Below are 25,290 nucleotides of genomic sequence, written 5' to 3'. Positions count from 1 at the left end.
TGTGTGTGTGTGTGTGTTTGTGTGTGTGTGTGTGTGTGTGTGTATTAGTCATGTTGTAAGGACATAAAAAAGTAAGGGTGAGGCAAGTAGTGGTTATGATGAGAGTAAGTAAGGGTATACGTCTCCAGGATATGTATAAGTCAAAGTAATGTCCTCTAAAGTGATGGAATATGACTCTGTGTGTGTGTGTGTGTGTGTGTTTGTTTGGTAAGGTCAGTGGGCGGGCGAGACTTGAGCTCCATTTATAGACATACTGTACCAGGAGAGAGAGAGTGAATGTGAGTGCACATGTGCCCGTGAATACAGCTGCCACACAGTGGGAGGAAACCACGCGTTCAGTCCACACAGACTAAACTCTGAAACAGAATCAAACTGTCTCCTGTCAGTAAACAGAAGCGAAGATAACGTGTTGAATCATCACCTTATAAATAGAGATCATCTATCTGGAGGAGCTCAACTTGTAAAGTAAGTGACTTTAAACATGTTGCATAGTTTGGATTGAAGACAAACGTCCCCTCATAAAGCCTGCAGGGAGGATTTAGGACTCTTGAGGTAGTGCTGAGGTAGTGGTATGATGTCACAACTGTATTAGGATCAGTTAGTTCCCTCTCCTGTCAACCACAAGCTTGTCATCATTTTTTTATTTATTTTTTTTAACTTGGCCGATCCAAATCTTCCGCCACGTCCACCATTTGAAAGGCAGCTCTGATGATGAGGGATGGGTGTTAGGATTGTATCGATACCATTACTTATTGATACTACACGCTATAATTTGGTGCAATTATATTTTTGGTTTGTTTATAATGTCTTGCATGTTAACTTATATAATAGTGTATAATCATTTTCTCGTTCTCTGCTGCTGTAAAAAAGGAATTTTTATCTTAAAAGTTAAAGACATGACATACGAGATGTTTAGCTTTACAAAAGTTATTTTAGTACTGCTGCTAGCAGCTTACAGTTGGCACATAAAAACAGCAACCAAGTCAGTTGTGAACTTTCATACAAGCAATTGACACAAGTTGAACAAATTTAGTACTCACCAGCCTGCATGTGGTGAATCTGATCTGATGGGCCTGATGCTATTTAACCAGCAGCTAAACTTGCAATTACCAAACAGAAATAGATTCAATAGATTCCGTTGTTTCGAGTTAACTGAACTAATTAAAGACTTAGATATTTATAATGATGAGTTTTGCATTGACTTGACGAGGCTGAGACAGCCGAACGTCGGATTCAGAGCCGGGAGGCTGCACTGAAGACGTAACGTTGCTAACATTAGCTGCGTTGCTAACGCAGTCAACACGCCGCACTGCTTTAGATTTGTACTGTTTTATTTTAGTGTTTTGGTGTTACTCTCTTTCTTGCCGACTACATTTTTGCGATACCGTTTGTCCCGAAGCTTATCGGTACTCTGGTTCTGACCCAATCAGGTACCGCTACCAAACATTACCAGAACTCGATAATTACGATATAATTATATAAACATTTATCTATGGGTGAGTCTCACTTTGACTTGGAATTTATTTATTTATAAGAAACTGTATTAGAGTAACACTTCCTGTAGAGAGAAAGGTAGAATAATATGATGCCTTCGTGCTCACTGTGTTCATGGGAAGAATCCATTCCAACTGAAGTGGAATTCACAAACGGGATTAGTGGACACATCTATTTGTAATATCTCAGACTTTAAACAACGATGACGTATGTTAGTGCGCAAACGCTGTTTGGCAACAGAAGTACAGCAGGGTGCAATGTCTTTCTAGCTATGTAAGGACAAGAACCACCAACGGTGCTGAACGCAACCTAAACAAACTGACTTTCCATTAGCAAGACACATTGTCATAACCCGGCTGCAGACCGTGACACTTATGGAAAGGACCCAACAGAGAGAGAGAGCATGGTGTTGAGCTGTTTTTAAACCTCCAGAGCATTAAGCCCAGGTTTGGGCCCGCCGACACTGATCTCCATACAGGAAACAGGAAGCACAACTGGTCGTTGCAGCCTCAATACATGAACATTTACTTTGAAGAGAAGGTTTTCATGTTATCGGAACATGCTGAAGTCTGTGTTTTTACTATGACGATGCCTCTTCAGGCACATTGGTATTTCTTTTATTGTTGGTTTTGCCATGCTGGGAAGTAAATGTATCTGTTAATATAATGTTTTAAAAGTGGCTGGCAGTCACAGTGAGAAAAAAGAAATCATGTATAGAAACCAAATATTTAGATGCACTGAGATGGATCCATAATCGCTTTATAATCATATTATAGACCTCTGAATCGGATTGTGAGGAAGCGAGAGATTCACACCGCCAGTACAGCCAGTGACAAAGTGACAGTATTTGATTTGAGTTAGGAGAGTGTGTGTGTGTGTGTGTGTGTGTGTGTGTGTGTGTGTGTGTGTGTGTGTGTGTGTGTGTGCTTTTTCGGTGGTCAGCTGGACTCCCAGTGTGCAAACGTGCCTCAAACAGGTCGAGTCTTTCTAAAGCTTCTCTCACTCTCACACACACACACACACACACACACACACACACACACACACACACACACACACACACACACGTACACACACACACACACACACACACACACACACACACACACACACACACACACACACACACACACGTACACACACACACACACCCCACGGTTTTGAATTCAGTCCATCAAATATTTGTACACTCATAGCTGGGAAGGACACGGGGCCCATTGATTTGTAGTTGAACATGAAAGTTTCCATGTGTGTGCCTAAACGTGTGCACGTGGGTTGGATCAGTGTGTGACACTTGATAGCTGCAGCTACAGTCGAAGGTCAAGTGGGGTCTCGCTACACCCCCCCCCCGTTAACACTTGCTTCTTGTCAGCTCACAGCTGACACCACGTACAGCCTCAGCTTTACTGATGCAACACTGACTACGTTTACATCAGTAGATCAAATATTCTAGTTTCTGTCCATATTCCCATGAACGTTTTTTCTTACCATCTCAATGGAATCAGTGAATCCCACGTCGACGCCACTCTCTGCTGTGTTTGAGGGTCGATGTTCTAACACGTTAAAACAAATGGAACAACAGAAGCTGCCTGTCACATTTAGATACTTCACCTTTTCAAATTCCTCCAGCATGGTGATGTGTCAGACCGTGTGAACTCAGCTTCCCTCTTTCATTCCTTCAACCACCTTCGTGAAGAGGCTGGCATTTTATTATTTGTTCATATCCATAAACTCGTCGGTTCTCGTCCTCTTCGTCAGAGGAGAGTTCCTCGGAGCTGACGCCCAGACCGGTCAGCGGGAGGAGGTGGCTGAGGAGGCTGGTCCTGGTGAGCTGATCCTTACTGAAGTGGTCCACCACCGTCAGTATCGTGGTGACGAACACCTGAGGCATCAGGACCCTGCGATCCTACTCCGAACACCCTGCAAAGCGTGGTGATGAGGTGTGGAAGGAGGAACGGGCTGGCGTGAGTTGTTCCCACTCGGCCATCCCCCACAGCCAAGCACGACCCGTCAGATGGTTTATGGTGAACGCCATCCTGGCTTCCTCGGAGGCGAAGGTGTTTGGCTGGAGGGAGAAGAGGATGGAACAGTTCGTGAGGAATGAGTGACCCCGACCCAAGGCTCCGAGACGGGGCCCCGTTGGAGCCGGTGGAGGTGGTTCCGGGGAGGGTGGCAGAGCGATGGTCTGTGCGAGGGTGGTGGTGAGCTGCCCGACCTGGATGGCTAGTGTGGGGAACCCGTGCTCTTGGTTCACCACTGCTTGTCGAACCTCAGCTGTAATGGAGGCTAAGGCTTCAAGATGGCCTTGGAGTGGAGTCTCCGTCTGGCCCAGACGTGCCAGTGGATCGGTGGTGAGTGCTGGGTCCATGTCTGGCCAGTTTGTACTATAATGGGTGCGGGAGAGGACCAAAATGCAGCACACGCAGGCAGGCAAACACACTTGAGTTTACATGACAGATATATTTTAGAATTGTGTCTATGTTAATAAAAGGATGGAAAATGGAATATAAGGTCTCCAGTCTATCACAGGGCTGACACATAGACACAGACCACTCACATTCACACCTACAGGACATTTCAAGTCATCAGTTAACCTGCATGTCCTTGGACTGTGGGAGGAAGCCACGCTAACATGGTGAGAACATGCAAACTCCACACAGAAGGAACCCGGACCCAGATTTGAACCATCTTGCTCTGAGGCAATGGTGCTAACCACTACACCAGCATGCAGCCCAGGGCAGTGATTAGTCACACCTAAAAATCATATATTAAAATGGTATTACCACATTTTCTGCGAAAGTTTAAAACAGTGCTTTAGGGGCGGGGCCACCTTGTGATTGACAGGTTGCTACCTAACCAAGCAGTTAGCTACTAAGGTGACTTTAAGACTTAGCTGTAAAGTTGACCTTGAATTATGAAGCTAACTTTTCTAGCAGCTTCCAGATGGATCCAGATGGATCCGAATCTAAGGACCAAATATGGTCACTTCCAGTCACTGGTTACAAAAATTCCAAGATGGCAATGACCAAAATGCCAATCTCGAGGCTTCAAAACGTTGGTCCTCAAACCAACAGTGACTACTGGGAATTAACCCAACGTAAACGTTAGCGTTCCTTAAAATGGTCTGGCAATTTCAGCGTCGGCCATTACAAACAGAAGTTCCCGAATGCTATCATCTTAGCAGTTAGACCTTTCTGTCATCTTCATGTAAATGACCCCTCTTCTTCACCCTCGGATGATTGTTCTGGTTTCACACCAGCTGCATGATAGGGACATCATCATTCTGGAAAATGAGTGGCTCTATGGACTCAAACAGACTTTTTACTCAGTAGCTGGCAGGGCAACGTCCAGGTAATATGTCTGATAGGTTTAGGGTGGCATTGCATGTATGAAAGGTCCATAAGGTGCTACACGGTGCTACAAATGGAGAATATGTTGTTTCCAGCTGTTTTGTGGACTTATGTTTTCCTGTTCTTTGTGTCCTCAGCTGTCATGGCTCCCAGCTTGGCCCAAGCGTACAGGAGGAGGTGGTGGATGGCCATCACAGCTATTATAGAGAACCTGCTGTTCTCTGCGGTCCTGCTGGGCTGGGGCTCACTGCTCATCATGCTGAAGGGTGAAGGCTTCTACTCTTTCCTGTGCACGGGTAAGACCACCATCTCATACCTGGGCATGTTCAATGCATTTCTGGTGATACAGTAAATCTTCTGGCGCCTGACTTGTGAAGACGTGCTCTGACCAGGGTCCAGGTGGTGTTTCTGGGTTTTGGTGGATTTGTGAAGTCTTTATTCAAGGCTGATTTCACTGACGCATGTTACAACAACTCAATAATTAATTCAATAATAGATATGACTGTTATAGAAATAAACATTGCTGGATGTGTCTGGAAGTATTTGCTCCAGTCTTTGTATGTACCATTGTCCCTGAGCTTTTATTTAATTGTGTGTTCAAGCCACTTCATGAGGATTGAGGCCATTTTTCCATCTTCTCCCATCTTTGCATTGGTCAGACCACCGTTAAACATTTCCTTTATTTAGCTACAGAATTAAACTTGGGTCATTTTTAGTTTAGCAAACAAACACCATGTTTAAAGACCACGTCTTTATTATTTATGAGGTGTTACAATCACACACAATACAATCACCGGAAATATATGGTTAGGCTATAACATAAACAAACTGCAACATGGTTGAATATACTCAATACCACCCTGGAATCAGGAAAAAGATAACCGAACCGTGACTATGTCTCAATATTAAAGAAACATTATACTCAAATGCCAATAATTAATAACAATTAGGTGGAGGTCCCAGGAGAAAGAGAGAGAGTCACGGTTGGTCTGCTCAGTTAAAGAAGCAGAAATCAGCTCAGCCAGGTGCAACTTCTGAGTTCTACTGCAGTTGACCAATCACAGTGGAATCTGGATCCACAGGTGGATGTCGGAGATAGTGGGGCAGAGATCAGGCCAACAGGCAGATGGGGAGGGGGAGCCCCACACCCCCTGTACAGGAGTGTGACTGTGTTTTCACACAGAAGACTCTCCCATCTCAATATTCCCGAATAATTCAGTCTGCATCTGTGAATTATTTCATAGACACAAAACTTGAGGTCCCAACAGCGTCACTCATGCTAGATGCACCAGAGAGGAGGCGGGGCTTCCCTCCACATAGACACCAACCAGGTTTCCTCCATCACGGCTGAAATCACCACTATTGCTGCTTTGTACATGTTGAAGTCCCAGATCCACCAGGAAACCAAACACTGTCCTGTCTGGGTTATCTGGATCCACTGGATCTAGCTAGACCCACATGGGCTGGTTTACGACAGCTGGATAAACCCAAAATAAACGATTTAGCTGTGATTGAATAGCAATAAACAGATAATCATGATGCGATCGGTAAAAAGTCATGCTTTGTCAGGTCTGCCTGCAAGACGACAGGCAAACAACTTTTAAAATGCTTGTTTTCTGAATGGAGTCTGGATTGATGGGTGCTAGGCTATGCTAACATTATAGCTGCTCCATCAACACTCCAAATAAGGTCATCTTGGGCCATAGACAGTCTCTGGTTTCTCCACAAAGTCTGGTCTGGTCTCTGGACTCTGGTGGGAACTTGGGGACACAGACACAGGAGACAACATTTGTATTTAGGATTCAGCAACTTCAGGAGGACAATCTCAACGCTGAGAGGCTTTTATGCGTATTCATCTCATTTTCGCCAAATTTGTGTCTATTCATGTCCATAAGCATCTGTTACTTGACAAAATGTGCTTGGTGCTAACATTGACTTAGTTATCAGGGTCTCTCCTGTTAGTGGTATATTATGTTTATTTTCAGTGAGAGAGATTGGTTCTCTACTTGAACCTGTTGTTTTACGAACCCCTCCAGAAAACGTGACCGCTGACACCAACGTGACCTCCAGAGAGAGCGGTGATTGGCTCAGCTGTGTGGAACAGGAAGAGATGCTGAACCTTGGCTTCACCATTGGCTCGTTCCTCTTGAGTGCAGCCACTTTACCTCTGGGGATCCTGATGGACAGATACGGGCCACGCCCCCTGAGGCTCATTGGCAGGTGTGACAGACAGTTCTTTAATATTATAAATATTATTATTATTAGCTTTTCATCTGAATATCAGAGTTTAACATATATAATGAAAATAACATTAAAATCCGCACTCATGTGCTCTGTGTATATTTCAGTTCATGCTTCGCAGCCTCCTGTGCAATGATAGCTGCTGCTGCATACGACCCTGAAGGTATACAGTAATCAATATCATGAAACGCTTGCGTCTATTCAATCCTGCTACATATTCACAAAGATACAATACTTTAAGAAAAGGTGTGTAGTTTTACAATCATCAGTTTTAACATTAAAGAAATAGAAATTAAAACAAAATCATAATATTAACAAGAAATTCTGATGAGAAAATAAAATGTCTGATAAAGTGTTCTGTAAGTTGTAAAACAAAAAAATACTGAATGGATACGCATGGACTGGATGATTAGGTTCAGTATTTACATGTAACGATATCTCTGTACTGTAAATACAGTGTGTGTTATTTATGTTAAACTGACAGATGAAATATGCATATTTGGGAAAACAAGCAGTAGCACGACGCAACAGGCTTTGACTAATAAGAGAAGGAACAATTAACACCCACACTGTGTGTTGTTAAATTACATTTCATTACATTACATTGCATTAAGCTGACGATTTTATCCAAAGTGACTTCCAATAAGTGCATTCAACCTCAGGGTAACAAACCCAGAACAGCCAGAATCCTGTAAGTACCTTAGCTTTAAAGAAGCCAAACTTGTATTTGTTCCTAACTTGACTTCCTGGCTATTCGCTTTGATTATTTTTTCCAAGTAATCAGTGAAAGGAACTGACATGTTGGGGAGGTAGAAAAATGAACACCAACATTGTGAAGAAAACTGAATGTCATTAAAGTTTTGATGGTAATCTTGGTCTCCATGTGCTCCATCAGTGCTGTCCGGCCTCATCTTCCTTGCCGTGTCCTTCAACGGCTTCGGAGGAATCTGCCTGACCTTCACTTCACTCACGGTAAGATTCCCATTCACACACCGACGCAAACCAGCTGAGTGTCAAATGTGTTCATGAGCGAACCAGTGCTGAGAAGGGTTACTTTAACAATAGTTCCTCACACAGAACAATATACTTCCTGTTTGCCGGCCTAGTGCTGTATACATGCTTTGAAAGCATTAAAACATGAGTTTACAAGCCAGATGGATACAGGTGAAGAAAGGTTGCTGGAAAAAAGCCGAACACAAAAGTGAGAAACTGTAGTACACAAACCAATGGCTGAAGCCTCCATGACTACATCCACTTCTTCTACACGGTCTATGCTTAATACACAAGGAGGTGTCTACTCTGAACCTAACCCTGAACTCTGAACTCTGAACCCAACCCTGAACTCTGAACCTAACTCTGAGTTATGCGCGTGCCTGCCAACTATATAAAGCCATTATCGATGGAGCTCCAATACTACGAGTCATCATAGTAACCGAGGAAAAACAAGGTTGTCCTACTTCACGCCATTAGAGTTAGAAGCCCCTTTTAGACAGACGACCTCTGTTGCCTAATATTCAGTTGCCTTTCCGCCTCGGCGAGCGTTTAGACTGACGACGGGACGGAATAACGGCGGAATACTCGAACGAAAAGGCTGTCTGAAAAGGGGCTGTAGATAACAATACTTGTGTATGGAGAAATCAAGCTCATCCTTGGAAAGCAGAGCAACACAGCTGCATCTGCAAAAGAGAGACAGGTGATTTCCTCAATTGACTGAATGAAGTAGTCAATTAATATAACACTTCATAACATTTTCTTTTCAGCTACACAGTGAAGCACAGCGGTGTAATGGTTAGCAATGCTAATTCATGCACAGATGACTGGGGTTCAATTCCTGTTGTGCACAACTGGAAGTAGTGGAATGTAATTATGATGATTATTACGATGATGATTATTATTATTATTATTATTATTATTGATTTTGGTGCAATCCCACTGAGTATTGTTCAGATATATGATAGTTTGTTTGGACAAACAGTAACGTTCTATGAAGTAATCAACATCCTCTCGATGTCAGGCTGCTCCAATCATGTGCTTATAATAGTAAATGATGATTAAACAGCAGCTGTCTTTCAGCATGGATTTATCAACTAACTAACTAACTCTATCAACTAAAGTATTACTTGGAGGGTTAAGCATTTATAATTTGCAATGGTAAATAGAAAAGCCCAGAAACGATGCAACAAACAATGATATAATGTGAAAAGGCGCTATGGAGAAGGGACACAGGGGACACGGGACAAAGGTCTCTGCTGTCTGGACTTGAACAATATGCATCATTTGGTACTTTGCACAGACTGCTGCTAGGTCACCAGGTCGCCCCACATACCCACTTTTCCATCTGTCGACGCCAAAACACACCTGGTGTGACATCACAGTGTGGGGTGTGGCCAAAGGCTTGAGGGTTTCAGCAAGTCCTCTGACCGCTGTGATTGGCTGAGGCTGTCTCTGGAGTCCGGACCAGCTGTCTGCGGCTGTGAAGCACGTGTTGATCTGTGTGTGTTTCGCAGCACATGCTGTTCCACTCTTCTAAATTCTGCTGCAGCCTCTCAGCCAATCCAAAGAGAGGACGGTCAACACACCCACCTCTGTCTCTTGTCCTCCGACTTTCTGACCGAAACCATGTCCCGGTCTTGACATGGTCATTCCGGTCTCGCTGCTGTCAGGCCTGGTCTGGTGTGTATTATCTTGTTGATAAGCTCTTACACAACTGCTCGATGTAAACATTCCCAGCTAACCTAACCAGCTTCAAACAGGCACTCTGTGAACTTTGATAAGACAGTGAGAGTGAGCAGAGCCAGCAGTGTTGTTTAAAAGTGGCTTTAACTTATTACCATTAAGTAAATGTATGTACGTAAATTCCAAAGGGCCAACGGGGGGGTCGCAGGACATTTGATCAATCACCAAATACATTTGCAGAATTTCTCCTCTTTTATTTAAAGGAAAAGTTCGGAATTTTGGACATAGGACCTCATTTCCAACTTACCCGAGGTGATATAGGTCGGTGGAGACCGTTTTCAGCACAATTGGTCCAGTCCTTATAGTTGCACAAGTCACTGTTGCTAAACTGGTGTTGAGCTAGCGCACGTCAACGGTAACATCCAGCCTGTCTCTAAAAACAGCTTTAACTGCTCCGCAGAACACCCGAGACAAATGTATTATGACGTCGGACTATCGATGTACATGTCAGTGTTGGTAGAATCATTTAAAAAAATGTTTTAACGCTGCTACGAGTACTAGCTGTCACGACTGTAGGGCGCTTAGGTTTCGTTTTTACGCACTACTACTAACACGCAAAGTAAAATTCCGCTGCTGCTGAGAAACTAGTCCCTCAAAATGTTTTATCATTGAAAATGCAAGGTTGGTTTAATTTCTAAAATTATTCTACCAACACTGACATGTACATCGATAGTCCGACGTTATAATACATTTGTCTCGGGTGTTCTGCGGAGCAGTTAAAGCTGTTTTTAGAGACGGGCTGGATGTTACCGTTGACGTGCGCTAGCTCAACACCAGTTAAGCAACAGTGACTTGTGCAACTATAAGGACTGGACCAATTGTGCTGAAAACGGTCTCCACCGACCTATATCACCTCGGGTAAGTTGGAAATGAGGTCCTATGTCCAAAATTCCGAACTTTTCCTTTAACATTTCTATCTGCAGTTCACATTTGAGCCTCATGAGGGAGCCTGAACGCTCTGATAAGTACTAATAACATTGTGATAAGTAATTTGAAATGCTAGCATACATTCTGTTTGTTTTACTCATGAGCAGTGTTGTGCAAGTTACTCAGGAAGCGTAATAAGTTATTTTTTACTTAAAAGCAATAATATTACTTTACTTAGTATCGCAAGTAATGTGTTACATCACTTTCACTGAAAACGATGCTACAGAATAAACAGATCTCCACACACATCAGACTGGTCGGTTATAACTCTGTGCTTTGGTTGTTTGTGACCAAAAAAACCCTCTATTTATTAACAATCATAATAAATAATCTGCTAGAAAGAAGTGACAGGGTTTTATTTACGGTGGAGCTATAACAATTCTCAAACCACTTTTAGTTCTAAAAACTGTGTATAGTAAGAATAAAGGTGGTATGGACCCAAATGCAGATAAAAAAAGGTGAAAAAAAGGATTTATTCAAATAATAAGCAAACAAAAAATTCCATAAACTGGACAAAAGGGCAAAAACACGATACAAAAAAAAGGGAAACAAGATGATCCACAGAAAAACAAAATTTCCAAACAGTAATCCAGAAAAACTCCATGAGACAGACAGGCAGGACAGATCAGGGGCCTGTACTAAGAGGCGAGTTCAACATACCCAGGGTATCTTTCAGAGATCCAGCTTAAGTAACCCTAACAAACGCAATCGGAGATAAGCGGTCACACGAAGCTGGTTATCAACTCCTTAACTCAACCCAGGGTTTACCTGTCCAGCTATGAGCGCGTGCACATGAAAGAGGCGGGGTTTGCAGCATTTGACCAATCACAAACATGGATCAGTCTACGGCAGCGGAGCAGCGTATTTCACGTACGAGGAGCAAACCATAATCTTACAGAAACATCAACAACATCAACATCCCCATTGGGTACCATTAACCCACAGGTTAAAACAACTCTTTCCCAGCTTTGGGATTACACAGAGGGCCAAAACACACAAGCAGAGCACACAGAAAACTACTTGATTGTAGAGCCAAGTCTAACTGATGGGTTTTTGCCTGCGGCCCTGAGAGTCTTCGGTGTTTACAGAGGTGGAACAACACCGTGTTTGTCGAAAACAGTTGGTTTGTCATCAACAGAAAACTGTTCACCACATTTGCAATAAACCGTGACACTACAGATAGCAGCTAATTCAATATCTCTGAATATCATATTTACATATTTAGTCATATATACCAAAGAAATTACATTTTTTTTCTCACACTTCAATAAAATATCAGCTAGTACCAAACCATTTCACACAATAATATCATGACATCCATGCATCCATCAACCAATCAGAGATGGAGACGGTGGTGAGATAATCTATTCAATTCAATTTTATTTTATTTATAGTGTCATATCACAACAAACGTCATCTCAGGACACAGGACAACTAACCGATACAATCTACATAATAGGACCTCATGGTTAATGGTGTCAAATGCAGCACTTGCAGGACAGAAACCAGTCCTTTGTCAGAAGCAATTAGAAGGTAATTTGTCATTTTCACCAGCGCTGTCTGGGCTGCACGGTGGTGTAGTGGGTAACCAGGTCGCCTCACAGCAAGAGGGTCCTGGGTAGACTCCTGGTTCAGGTTCGGGTTTCTTCTGTGTGGAGTTTGCATGTTCTCCCCGTGTAAGCGTGGGTTCTCTCTGGGTTCTCCGGCTTCCTCCCACAGTCCAAAGACATGCAGGATGGACCTGTCTGCCTCTACATGTCTCCCTGTGATAGACTGGTTACCTGTCTGTCTCTACATGTCTCCCTGTGATAGACTGGTTACCTGTCTGTCTCTACATGTCAGCCCTGTGATAGACTGGTTACCTGTCTGTCTCTACATGTCAGCCCTGTGATAGACTGGTTACCTGTCTGTCTCTACATGTCAGCCCTGTGATAGACTGGTTACCTGTCTGTCTCTACATGTCTCCCTGTGATAGACTGGTTACCTGTCTGTCTCTACATGTCAGCCCTGTGATAGACTGGTTACCTGTCTGTCTCTACATGTCAGCCCTGTGATAGACTATTTACCTGTCTGTCTCTACATGTCGGCCCTGTGATAGACTGGTTACCTGTCTGTCTCTACATGTCTCCCTGTGATAGACTGGTTACCTGTCTGTCTCTACATGTCAGCCCTGTGATAGACTGGTTACCTGTCTGTCTCTACATGTCTCCCTGTGATAGACTGGTTACCTGTCTGTCTCTACATGTCAGCCCAGTGATAGACTGGTTACCTGTCTGTCTCTACATGTCTCCCTGTGATAGACTGGTTACCTGTCTGTCTCTACATGTCAGCCCAGTGATAGACTGGTTACCTGTCTGTCTCTACATGTCAGCCCTGTGATAGACTGGTTACCTGTCTGTCTCTACATGTCGGCCCTGTGATAGACTGGTTACCTGTCTGTCTCTACATGTCAGCCCTGTGATAGACTGGTTACCTGTCTGTCTCTACATGTCGGCCCTGTGATAGACTGGTTACCTGTCTGTCTCTACATGTCAGCCCTGTGATAGACTGGTTACCTGTCTGTCTCTACATGTCAGCCCTGTGATAGACTGGTTACCTGTCTGTCTCTATATGTCAGCCCTGTGATAGACTGGTTACCTGTCTGTCTCTACATGTCTCCCTGTGATAGACTGGTTACCTGTCTGTCTCTACATGTCAGCCCTGTGATAGACTGGTTACCTGTCTGTCTCTACATGTCTCCCTGTGATAGACTGGTTACCTGTCTGTCTCTACATGTCAGCCCTGTGATAGACTAGTTACCTGTCTGTCTCTACATGTCGGCCCTGTGATAGACTGGTTACCTGTCTGTCTCTACATGTCTCCCTGTGATAGACTGGTTACCTGTCTGTCTCTACATGTCAGCCCAGTGATAGACTGGTTACCTGTCTGTCTCTACATGTCAGCCCTGTGATAGACTGGTTACCTGTCTGTCTCTACATGTCAGCCCTGTGATAGACTGGTTACCTGTCTGTCTCTACATGTCAGCCCTGTGATAGACTGGTTACCTGTCTGTCTCTACATGTCTCCCTGTGATAGACTGGTTACCTGTCTGTCTCTACATGTCAGCCCAGTGATAGACTGGTTACCTGTCTGTCTCTACATGTCAGCCCTGTGATAGACTGGTTACCTGTCTGTCTCTACATGTCGGCCCTGTGATAGACTGGTTACCTGTCTGTCTCTACATGTCTCCCTGTGATAGACTGGTTACCTGTCTGTCTCTACATGTCAGCCCAGTGATAGACTGGTTACCTGTCTGTCTCTACATGTCAGCCCTGTGATAGACTGGTTACCTGTCTGTCTCTACATGTCTCCCTGTGATAGACTGGTTACCTGTCTGTCTCTACATGTCAGCCCAGTGATAGACTGGTTACCTGTCTGTCTCTACATGTCAGCCCTGTGATAGACTGGTTACCTGTCTGTCTCTACATGTCGGCCCTGTGATAGACTGGTTACCTGTCTGTCTCTACATGTCTCTCTGTGATAGACTGGTTACCTGTCTGTCTCTACATGTCAGCCCAGTGATAGACTGGTTACCTGTCTGTCTCTACATGTCAGCCCTGTGATAGACTGGTTACCTGTCTGTCTCTACATGTCGGCCCTGTGATAGACTGGTTACCTGTCTGTCTCTACATGTCTCCCTGTGATAGACTGGTTACCTGTCCAGGGTGACCCCTGAATACAGGATAAGCGGTAGACGATGGATGGATGGATGGATGGATGGATGGATGGATGGATGGATGGATGGATGGATGGATGGATGGATGGATGGACCAGTGCTGTCTCTGTGCTATGATGTACTCTTTTCAACCATCAAATCAACATTACATCCAGCCTCCTGTACTGATTCTCTGGGAGGATAGAGATGTTTCAGCTCCACTCCAAGATGCTTGATGTCCATCAACATACTGACTGCACTGCAGGGGGGGATGAACCCTCTGAATTACTGCTATGTATGATCCAACAGGAAGTCAGCATCTCACTGGTTCCCTCTACAAAAAGCCAACGCAATTTTTCCATTGAATTTAGGGTTAAAGTAGAAAATGATCTCTGTGCCAAGAAAAAGTTGAAAATGATAATTACACATTTTATCCAGCAAGATCATCTTTACAAATCAACACTGCTTTGTGATTTTTGAAGCATGAATAAAATCCCCAGAAGTTAAGGCTGTATGGGAACTACACCAGGATCACATGACTTCACATCACCACCACCAAGCTAAAGATGGACTAGCAACTAGGGATGGCGTTAAGTTGTCTTGTTAGCAAACACCCTTTTTAATCATTCAAAAAAGGGACTACAGGAAGAAATGAAACTACATTTCCAGGAGGGCAAAGGTCTAAGAACAATGGCGGATTACAAACACAACCCCAATACTGACACAAATCAATCTGACTCATTGATTGTATGTGATTTACTTTTGGTGATGGCAGAAATCATCCCCCAAATCTGAACCCAGCTCGAACTGAACATGAAGGCCTGGTGTGATGCTTGATTGGCAGCGCTCTGGCTGAAGTCTATATTTAGACACACACGCAGACAAACATACACGCACACACACACTCACACACAGACACACACACACACACACACACACACACACACACACCACCATCTGCATGGCCAGAGAATGTTCTCATCCACTCAAGAGGACAGGTGATAGTCACACGAGGACTGTGTGTATGGGAGGCGAAGCGTAACAAATATCAATCACCTCACCTTGCCTCCCGAGTGCCTGACAAGACTTCTGCAATGTGACCATGTGGCGTCGGTGGAGTGTGTTTTATTTAGGTTTAACTTACACCAAAATTAACTTAACAAAATTATGTCACATAGCAGCAGGTGTGGCCACAGCGGCCGGGCAGCACGTTACTTAACACAAATGTTTACAGGTTCATGTCGAGGCAGGTGTGGCGTATGTTGTCACAGGTGGGACACATTTTTCTAGGAAGGTTGTGTTTATCTAGAGAGATTAGTCTTCAATAAATGTGTTTTACTGCTGCAGCTGCTCAGCTTTCACAGAAAATGTGCTGAAGCATGTCGGGGAGCAAAAACGTTCAGACTTACTGAGCACACGTTGCTGCTCTGCCATGTGTGTGTGTGTGTGTGTGTGTGTGTGTGTGTGTGTGTGTGTGTGTGTGTGTGTGTGTGTGTGTTTGTACATGCGTGTGTGTGTGTGACCAGCCTTTGTGGCGTCTGCTCTATAGTAACCTGCCCTTGTACATGATATCTCTACTCTGGAGGTGTTTAACTCCTTTTTGAAGACTCAGCTCTTCTCCCCGGCTTTTAATTCAGGCTGAGCCAGACCCCCTTTTATTGTATTTATGTGTACCTTTCTTATCGTATTGTATTATGGGTACTGTTGCACTACCCACTCTTTATTGTCCTGTACAGGACTGTGTTAACTGTGCTTTATAAATAAAGTTTGGTTGAGTTGAGTGTGTTTATCACTGCAGCAGCACCACCTGGTGGTTGTCACTGAGAATGTATATGAATTCAATCGTCCCAGTGAATTCATCTAGTTTTGTGTGTTGTTTTATCGAAATGCATGACAAAGGTCAAAGGTCGCAGCTGAGTAACAGATTGGAGAGGAGTTTGACTGGATGACGTTTCCAGCTGACTGATGGTTGGTTTATTTGTTTGATATTATAGATGTTTCCTTTTTCTGTCGTCTAGCTGCCCAACATGTTTGGGAACGTACGATCAACCATCCTCTCACTGATGATCGGCTCCTACGCTTCTTCAGCTGTCACATTCCCTGGTGTCAAGGTACGCACACACACACACACATACATGACATACATGCAGTCAACTCAGCAAGTTCTCCTCCTTTAATGTATTGTCCTTCTCCCTCTTTCCTCTTCTGTCTGTCTCTCCGTACCCGTCTCACCGCAGTTGATTTACGACCTTGGCGTGTCATTCCGTGTCATCATGTGGGTTTGGTCTGGTATGGCCTGCCTCGTCTTCGTCAACTGCTTCCTAAACTGGCCTGCTGAATCCTTCCCTGCGCCTGAAGACACCAGATACACGTCAGTGCTCTCCACATCCTGTAGTCACATTATTGTACTTGTGGAAACACAAACACAACCATAGCTGAGAAACACAGCAATGGTTTAACTGCTCCACTCTATAACCTCCTTTATTTTAGGTTCTATTTGGGAAGTCAGATTTATTTATGATTAAAACTACTTAACACATGGGATTCAGGTAAAAAATGTAATATACAAGCTATGGCATGCTGGTTCAGTCCGTCTGTCTTCCAGGTCCAGGTGGAGCTGATGAGATCCCTGTGTGTAAATCCCTAATGAAGTGAAATTCAAAGCCATATGTCAAAAACATTGATGTGCCTGTTGGGCCTCCTGGTCAAGTATTGTATAATGATACCAGGATCTGTATTAAGAAGTGGACGTAGTCATCATGATGTCACACAGTTAGCAGTGTAACCTCACAGCAAGAGGGTCCTGTGTTTGAATCCAGGTCCGGGTTCCTTCTGTGTGGAGTTTGCATGTTCTCCAGTGTGGGTTCTCTCCAGTTCTCCGGCTTCCTCCCACAGTCCAAAGACATGCAGGTTCTATGTTTGTCTCTCTGTGTCAGCCCTGTCGTAGTCTGGTTACCTGTCCAGGTGAACCCTGCCCTCACCCAAAGGTCAGCTGGGATCGGCTCCAGCCCCACTTCTCTCCCCTTTGGAGCATCAAGAGGTTGTTCATTTAGATGTTTTATTACACATTTAATCTCGTTCGCTTTTGTCAACAGTAAAAAGGTGAAGCTGAGTGGAGTTGTGACCGAGGACAAGATTACTGGGGACAGGTACGTCACTCATGTGACTGTCATGGAAGACATGATGGGACCCAAGCAGCCGGAACCTGAGCAGACAGACGCCCAAAGCACCACCCAGGGTGAGGACCCGCTGTCATCAATTTACATCTAGATATTTGTGTTAAACAATAAATATGGAAATAGCATTGGTTATGTGTTGCTGTGTTGGTGTGAAATGTGGTAATAAGAAGACTGCAGTGAATTAGTATTGATAAGACACAGATTCTTTAAAATAATGGTAATGGTTTTATTTTACTGTAACACTTATGTCTTTATTATAATTAAAAGAATAGTTTTGGAATATTTCTTTATTTCCTTTCTAGCTGTGAGTTAGATTTTGAGTCAAGAGGTAGTTAGCCTAGCTTAGCATACAGACAGGCTCTCTGTACTAGCATGAAACATGCATACATTGTTTTGGGAGCTTTAGTTAGCTTTAATGGGAGCCGTATGTTTGAACTTTGGATAGGCTAGCTGGTCCCCACCACCTCTCAGGCTTTATGCTAAGCTAAGCTAACCTCTAGCTCCATAATGAATGCACGATTATGACAATGGATTCAATCATCTTATCTACTGCTCAGAAAACACACTAATAAACATACTTTCCAAAGTTATGGATTCAACACCGTAACTTTGATTTCTTGCAATATATCGCGTATCGCAGAATCGCAGTATCATAATATCATCGTTATCATAGGCGAAATATCTTGATATTATCATATGGTGAGTTACTCTGTGATTCCCACCCCTATTTTTGCATGCTAATAACTCCAGAGGTGCAAAAGTGCCATGAGAAACAAAAGAGAAACAGTGAATTCTGGGAATTTTCCATTGAAAACTAAAACTTTGGTTAACTTGTTTGAAATGTGTATCTCTACCTTGCACAGCAATCTCTTTTCTTTTCTTCAGGCTCGGTGCCACTCTGTCATTCTGTGTGCTCTCCCATCCTACTGTGGAGTCTCATCACCATGGCGATGACCCAGCTAAGGCTGATCTTCTTCATGGGTGCCATGAACAAAATGCTGGAGTTCCTGGTCACTCATGGCAACCCCAACCGTAAGTTTAGTAAGCTACATACTGGGCTTCAGTAGAGAGCAATATTTTTGCCTTACACAGGGCACCGATTCTGCTGGGGCTTCGGTGCAGTGACACACTTATACAGTTATATATAATGACATACTTATAATGTTAGAGAAAAAACTTTTTTATCATTTGTATTTTACGATTCCTTCCACGTTTTCCGCGTGGGGGTACGGCTGCATCCCCCGCCCAGCCACTTCCAACGTCTATGGATGATATAGGGCCCTATGAACTCCGTTGTAATTTTTTCCTAAATTCCGTGTTTTCCGTTTTTCACAGAATTCCACGGAATTGTGCGTTTTACAGTTGATTCCATTTTCATTGTCAGTTCCGTGATTCCGTCCACGTTTTCCGCATCTTGGAAATCTTAGCGCCCTAATGATAACATCCTGGAAAACCACCACCCTTACACCGAACAAAGTGAATCAACCTGTTCTGCTCATCTACCTCATATCATGTGCACTTCAATCTTACAGTTACAATATTGTTATTAATACATCATCATTGCACTGAACTGCTTTGCACTATATTTATATTTAATCTTAAATCTCAGTCTATACTGATACTGCACTATTCCCCACCCTCTTTTCAATTGTATATTGCATCCTGCGTCTTGCCTGTGCCTGTTGGGGTGTCCACGACCATGGCAACCTTGACAGGGACAACAAGGCCGTACTCCCACTCCGGACAATTGTATTACCCTATCCCACCCATAGCATCTATTTATTTGTAAATGTACATACTGTATTTATTCATTTATTCTTATACATAGCTTACTGCCCTTATTCTATTTTTACTGTTTTTTATGTTATTGTCAGATTCTGATTCTGAAAACGTCCAGATCACGCTGCCAAAAATTTGAAATAAAAACCAACACTTTTAGACAACATTTATCAAGTAAGGTTACCTGCCGAGTGTTCCATATGTATTTCTCCCATTTCAAGCCCTCACAGCCTCTCACACTCGACCACTTACCTGGTTAAGTCTCTGGGGGTTCAGGGTTTAGACTTTAGGGGGGTATTGGGATGTGGCCTCAGTGTTCAGCCTACCCTTATGTCTGTCCACCTGTGTCTTGTTGTCTCATTTGTGTCTGGTGCAGTGAACCCGTGGGCCCTAGTTTCGTAGACCAGGCGCAGTCAGCGCACAGCGCACCTGCGCCACGCCGACGGGGTGTGTCCGCCTAGCCTTTATGCACCACGCAGGCACTCCTCCCGTCACTCCCACCCACGCAAGTGGGAAAGAGGGAGGAGAAGAAGGCGTGGACTGGGATTAACACAGCCGATTCAGATCTTCACCAATCAAATGAGCTCCTCTCCTCCCCTTTAATACGCCAGGCGAGGTGCAGTGCAAGTTTCGTCACTTGACAACCCGATGACTATACGCACGCACAGCGCGCATCACGCGCTGTGCGTGCGTATAGTCATAATAATTATAATGCCAATATTATATCACTATAGAAATTGTAGGCACATTTTAGGCATGTCTATCACAAAGCAGGGTCAGGGCGCACAGCAGTAGACATAAAAGTGGCGAGAACACAGTGCCTGCATGAGCCGGCCGGACCATTCATTATCATCATCACTGTCTTCATCATCTGCGCTCCACAGCTGCACCGGATTCCCCGTCCAACACCAGAACGGCGGGACACCGGGACCTCATGTGCCGCTCAGACCAGCTGCAGCCCCAACTCCAGGACACAACAGGCTGCCGAGGCGCGAGACCAGCACGAGCTGCTGTATTTTTTTTAAACAATTTTTTCAGGCATAAACTAATTTTATTAGCAGTGGATAGATATGAACAACAGGAGAGAGAGAGGGAGATGTTTTGGTCCGAGAGGTCCAAGTTTCAGCTGTGTTAATTCAGTCAGGCTGAGTTTCCGTTACGCGTGCCATCCGCCTTTGATCTGACGTCAGATGTGACGGGACAATCTATATAGATATAAATTCATGTGTTGATTTCAATTAGTTGCATTAAATACTGTTTGTTGTGTTTATTTATTGCATTTAAATGTGCCTGGAACTGTGGAAACCTGCCTGTGAGGTCTTGGTGACGTGTGCGCACTGCGCACTGGTCAGCCAAACTGCCACTCCACCAGCTGTAATTCGCCTTGCGTCAAGAGTAGACCAGGTTGGAGCTGGCGAGCTTTCGGCGCAGTCTCGGCGAGGCTTTTTGCCACGAAACTTCCGCTGCGCCAAGCTGAATCTGCCCACTGTTGCGCCACCACACCCATCTTGGCGCAGGCGATCCACCAAACTGCCAAACTGACCGTGCGCAAGGCTGCACGGGTCGAAACTTGCATTACGCCGGCTCCGCCACCCTGCGCTGCGCCACGAAACTAGGGCCCCGTGTGTTTTCCTGTGTCAGTGTCAGTTGTCTTGTCTGTGATGTCTTCATTCCTGCCTTTTGTCCCTCATGTCAGTTGTGCCTTCGTCCCTGTCTTCATCATGTCTTGTCAGATTGTCCTCAGTTTGGTTCTTTTATTTGTTGTGTGTTTTGCCACTGTCTGCTCCCTCAGGTTTTGTTCCCTGTTGTCAAACATAAAGTATAATAAGTCAACATTTTTACTTCTGTTTTCACACAGGACACAAACAGCGGTCTCCTGTGTAAAGGTCCTGTGTTTGTTTGTCCATCCACCCAGACTTCCTCCCTATGTGGACTTTGTCACTCTTTATACTACATCACCTGGAGGCAGCACTGCAAATCCTGGCTCTTGAATAGTTTCTGTAGGTATAACTGATGTATTTTGTCTCTTTCAGCCTCAGAGGAGCTGCAGAAGGAGGTGGAGGAACAAGGTGAGGGTCAGGATGCTGAGTGGAGTTACTACAAGTGTCTGTTGTAGTTTGTGTGTTTACTGTATGTCAAAAGTCATCACCTATTTCATACAAAGTCAATGCAAAGAAGCAAATTTGTGAGGCAAATTATGCAAAAAAAAATATTTTTGCAATCAGCGTTGAGATTCTCCTTCTGTCATCACTGATTCAGAGACAAAACATATTGTAGGAATATTTTGTTGACCAGTGCAGAAAAATGCACTTCTGGTATGAACAGCCAGGCTAATGCTTGTGCAGAAATCAAGATTCACTTCTCAGAGCCTTGCTGCACTTCTGAGAGCTTCACCAAGGTTCCAAACGGTTTGCAGAACTACCAGTGTGAGAGTGGTGTAATGGTGCTTAGACCTTCGTATTGGCCTAACCCAGCCCAAGAAGATAAAATGTGACGAGCACCCAGAAACGGGGCTGAGATCCTGGGAGCTCTGCCATTCTGAGCCCAGCGCTGCCATACTTTACCTGAGACCTGAATAAATACTTTATCTGTGAACTGAAGAGTTCTCCGGTTTATCCTTGGACTTCCAACAAAATAACTGGGGGTTAATAATTTGGTGCCGTGAGCCCGGATTGGTTAGAACAAGAAGATGAGTGGCTCCTGTCTGTCCCCTTCTGACTTGTGTCCTCATGTCTCTATGTCTGCGTGTCCTCAGTTGGTTACTACTCGTCTATCTTCGGTACGATGCAGCTGCTGTGTCTACTCACCTGTCCTTTGATTGGCTACATCATGGACTGGAGGTTGAAGGACTGTGAAGAGGAAAATGCAAACACGCAAACAGAGAAGAGGTATGAAGTTGTATGTTATATGTATACATTTATGTACAGTACAGATGATTTTCATATGGACGGTTTCTCCACATTGTTTCAATACTCAAATGCGAGACGGTCCTCATCTCGAGATAGCTTTTGGTTTGTCCATGCCGTCCCTGGTGTGCTCCTTTCCTGGTCTACACTGTAAAAGATGAAAGAAACGCCACAGTTTCATACTGTACTGTATGTACACCTCCTTCAGCCAATCAGATCCCCCAAAGACAGACAGAAAGATCCAGAAACTGACCAATGCCATGAGAGCTTTCATCTTCACCAACCTTCTACTGGTCACCTTCGGAATAATCTCTTTGATTGACAACCTGCCATTACAGGTGAGACAAATGTTGCAGAGGAACGTATTCCACATATAATACCAACACAGAAGATATACGTTTAAACATACACAGGTAATGAATGATTCTTTATGAATCTGTCTTTCCTTCTCTATTAGATGGTGTCGTTTGTTCTGCATACCATAGTGAGAGGATTCATCCACTCCTGTTGTGGAGGTCTCTATGCAGCCGTGTGAGTGACCTCTTTAACGCTGCACTCATACATATGCTGTATTGACGATGGAACTACTTTGGACGGATGCAAACACATGTTCACGGTTTCACATGTGATGTTATAAGACTCTTCATGTTGCTAGCCTCTCCACCTGTGTTCTCTTGTCCCCCTGACGCTCTTTCACGCTGTGGCAACAGCTATGCAGTTGCTGAATCTGTCTTTATTTTAGATCGACAACGCTCAGTTTAAAAGATTATCGAGAGTTTGCGGGCGGCACCGTCTCTGGAAACTCGCCGCTCATTACACGGCTTCTTACATAGACAATGAATGGGAACATTCCCTCCACTATGAACTCAGGCAGGACGCCGTTTAGTTTCCCGGTGTGTCCGGGACTTCCACAACATGTACAAAGCAGTAAAAGTGTTTATTACGGCCATGAATGATGAAACATTATCGGTGTAAATGCAGCGGGTGCCGGTCGGATTTCTCTCTCACCCCGACTGCAGAACGTCCCCGATCCCAAACTGCTCGGCGATCGCTCACCACAACCCCCCCCCCCCCCCCCCCCCCCCCTGCTGACGCCGCAGCCTCAGCCAAAATCACGTGAGAGCCCTGCTCCATACCTGAACTGCTCAGGGCAACAAGCGTCTTGTCCGCTCGTAGTTTCAAATGTGGAAGTGAGTCGGGACGAGACGTGAGCAGGAGAGTGAGCGAGGATTGGATCGGAACATTTAGCCAATAGTAGCCATAAGGACCGAGGGCTACTATTGGCTAAAGTTTGACTCAAGTGAAAAATCTTAGACTAGAGCTTTAACAAAAAAATGTCCAACCTACTACACCAGTGTTTCATAGTGAATTATGACAATACATGGGGGAAATGTTATTTCTGTGTCTTTGTGTTGTAACGATTGTGAATGATTTCTGTCCAGCTATCCAGCCAACCACTTTGGGACGCTGACAGGCATGCAGTCGATGGTCAGTGCTGCCTTCGCCTTGCTCCAACAGCCACTGTTCATGCTGATGTTGGGACCCCTGAGAGGAGATCCTTACTGGGTAGGGAGCACACACACACAAACACACACACAAACACACACACACATACACACACACACACACACACACACACACACACACACACACACACAATCAGGATGCAAGTGATCAGGTTGATCACATTCACTAATGCATCTCTCCTTACGACAGATCAACTTGGGCCTCCTCATCTTCTCCCTGGCAGGCTTCCTGTTGCCAGGCTATCTGTTCTATCACCGTAGAAACCTCATCAAGTCAAATGCAGCGCGTGCTAGGTTGTCTGCCAGCCAATCAGACAAAGAGAATGCTCCTCTAACCCAATCAGATAGCGGAACTGCTAAGAGTCAAGCCAATAGGCATTCTGCTAATGGATACACACCAAATGGGCATCCTATTCAAGATGATTGACAGCAGTGAAATGATACATTTATAAAACAACGCTCGGTAGTTTAGGAATATTCTGGGGATGTAAATACAACCTCACTCTGCTTGGAAACTTGTACACGAGAAAAAAAAAGACAACAAAAATGTTGAGCAAAATCTCCTTTTATCTTTATTTAAAACCAACCAAAGCTTGTAGCCAGCAGTCGTGTCACATTTATGTTGGAACAGGAAGTCACATTGTTAACTGGCTTCTCTTCTCTGAGTTTTCGCTTTAAAAATGATATGTAACGGTGACTCAGCACTGTGTACATGTGATGGACCGGTGAACTGCATGCTGGGAAAGTTGACCCAAGCATGAAGTGATAAAAGAACATACAAATTCAAGGACCATATCATGTGAGCATGTTTTATCCTGATTTCTGTTAATCACACACAGTAGCTCTTCAAGAGTATTTACAGCCATTTAACTGAACGTTTTAGATTAGTGAAGGTGCTTGAACATTGGGTTGAAGGGAATTATGTCCATTTTCAAAATTCATAGATGTGTATGCTGTGTTCCCTCCAATCGCAAAGCCACTTTTGAATGGAGCAACTAGCAGAGCTAACATACTGATCATTATGGAGTTATTTCAGCATCTTTTTGATCTATTTATTGCTATTAAATCACAAATAGTTTATTCTGGGTTCGAGCTGTAGTAAACCAGTGAATCCAGCTTGGTGAAATTCACCGAGTACCTCTGGATGATGTCATGAACTCAGACAGGATGGAGTTTGTTTTCTTGGTGTATCTGGGACACAAAATATGTACAAAGCAGCAATAGTGGGGATTTCAGCCGTGATGGATGAAACCTGGTTGGTCTGGTCTAGTGTAAGTGATGCAAAAAACAAATGATCCCGCAAAAAATTTGGTTTGCATTTGGTGTAAACACAGCACAATAAATCATGCTTCATTGGTGTCACAGCTAGAGGAAGATGAACTTTCATTTTGTGTATATTTTGGCGGCCCTTGTGGACAAAAGTGGTAGTGGTTCCCAGATCCAGAGTTGCTTTAGAAA

The 25,290-nt window shown here is 44.1% G+C and overlaps 1 protein-coding gene across 1 annotated transcript; it reads left to right on the top strand.

The window, feature by feature from the left end:
- The first annotated feature begins 318 nt into the window (after window positions 1-318).
- slc43a1b (solute carrier family 43 member 1b) lies at window positions 319-25,290 on the top strand. Its single transcript, XM_084005020.1, has 15 exons — window positions 319-465; window positions 4,982-5,140; window positions 6,881-7,064; window positions 7,193-7,248; window positions 7,981-8,057; window positions 16,461-16,553; window positions 16,680-16,813; window positions 17,538-17,680; window positions 18,507-18,653; window positions 21,434-21,469; window positions 22,156-22,288; window positions 22,515-22,644; window positions 22,764-22,837; window positions 23,749-23,872; window positions 24,023-25,290. Exons 2-15 carry the CDS (start codon window positions 4,987-4,989, stop codon window positions 24,257-24,259), a joined length of 1,722 nt encoding a protein of 573 aa, XP_083861146.1. The 5' UTR covers window positions 319-465; window positions 4,982-4,986; the 3' UTR covers window positions 24,260-25,290.

This window comes from Eutrigla gurnardus (assembly GCF_963514095.1).
Source record: "Eutrigla gurnardus genome assembly, chromosome: 3".
Classification (NCBI taxonomy): Eukaryota; Metazoa; Chordata; class Actinopteri; order Perciformes; family Triglidae; genus Eutrigla; species Eutrigla gurnardus.
The sequence above is the reverse complement of the archived record's forward strand: the minus strand, read 5'-3'. Positions and strand labels throughout refer to the sequence as shown.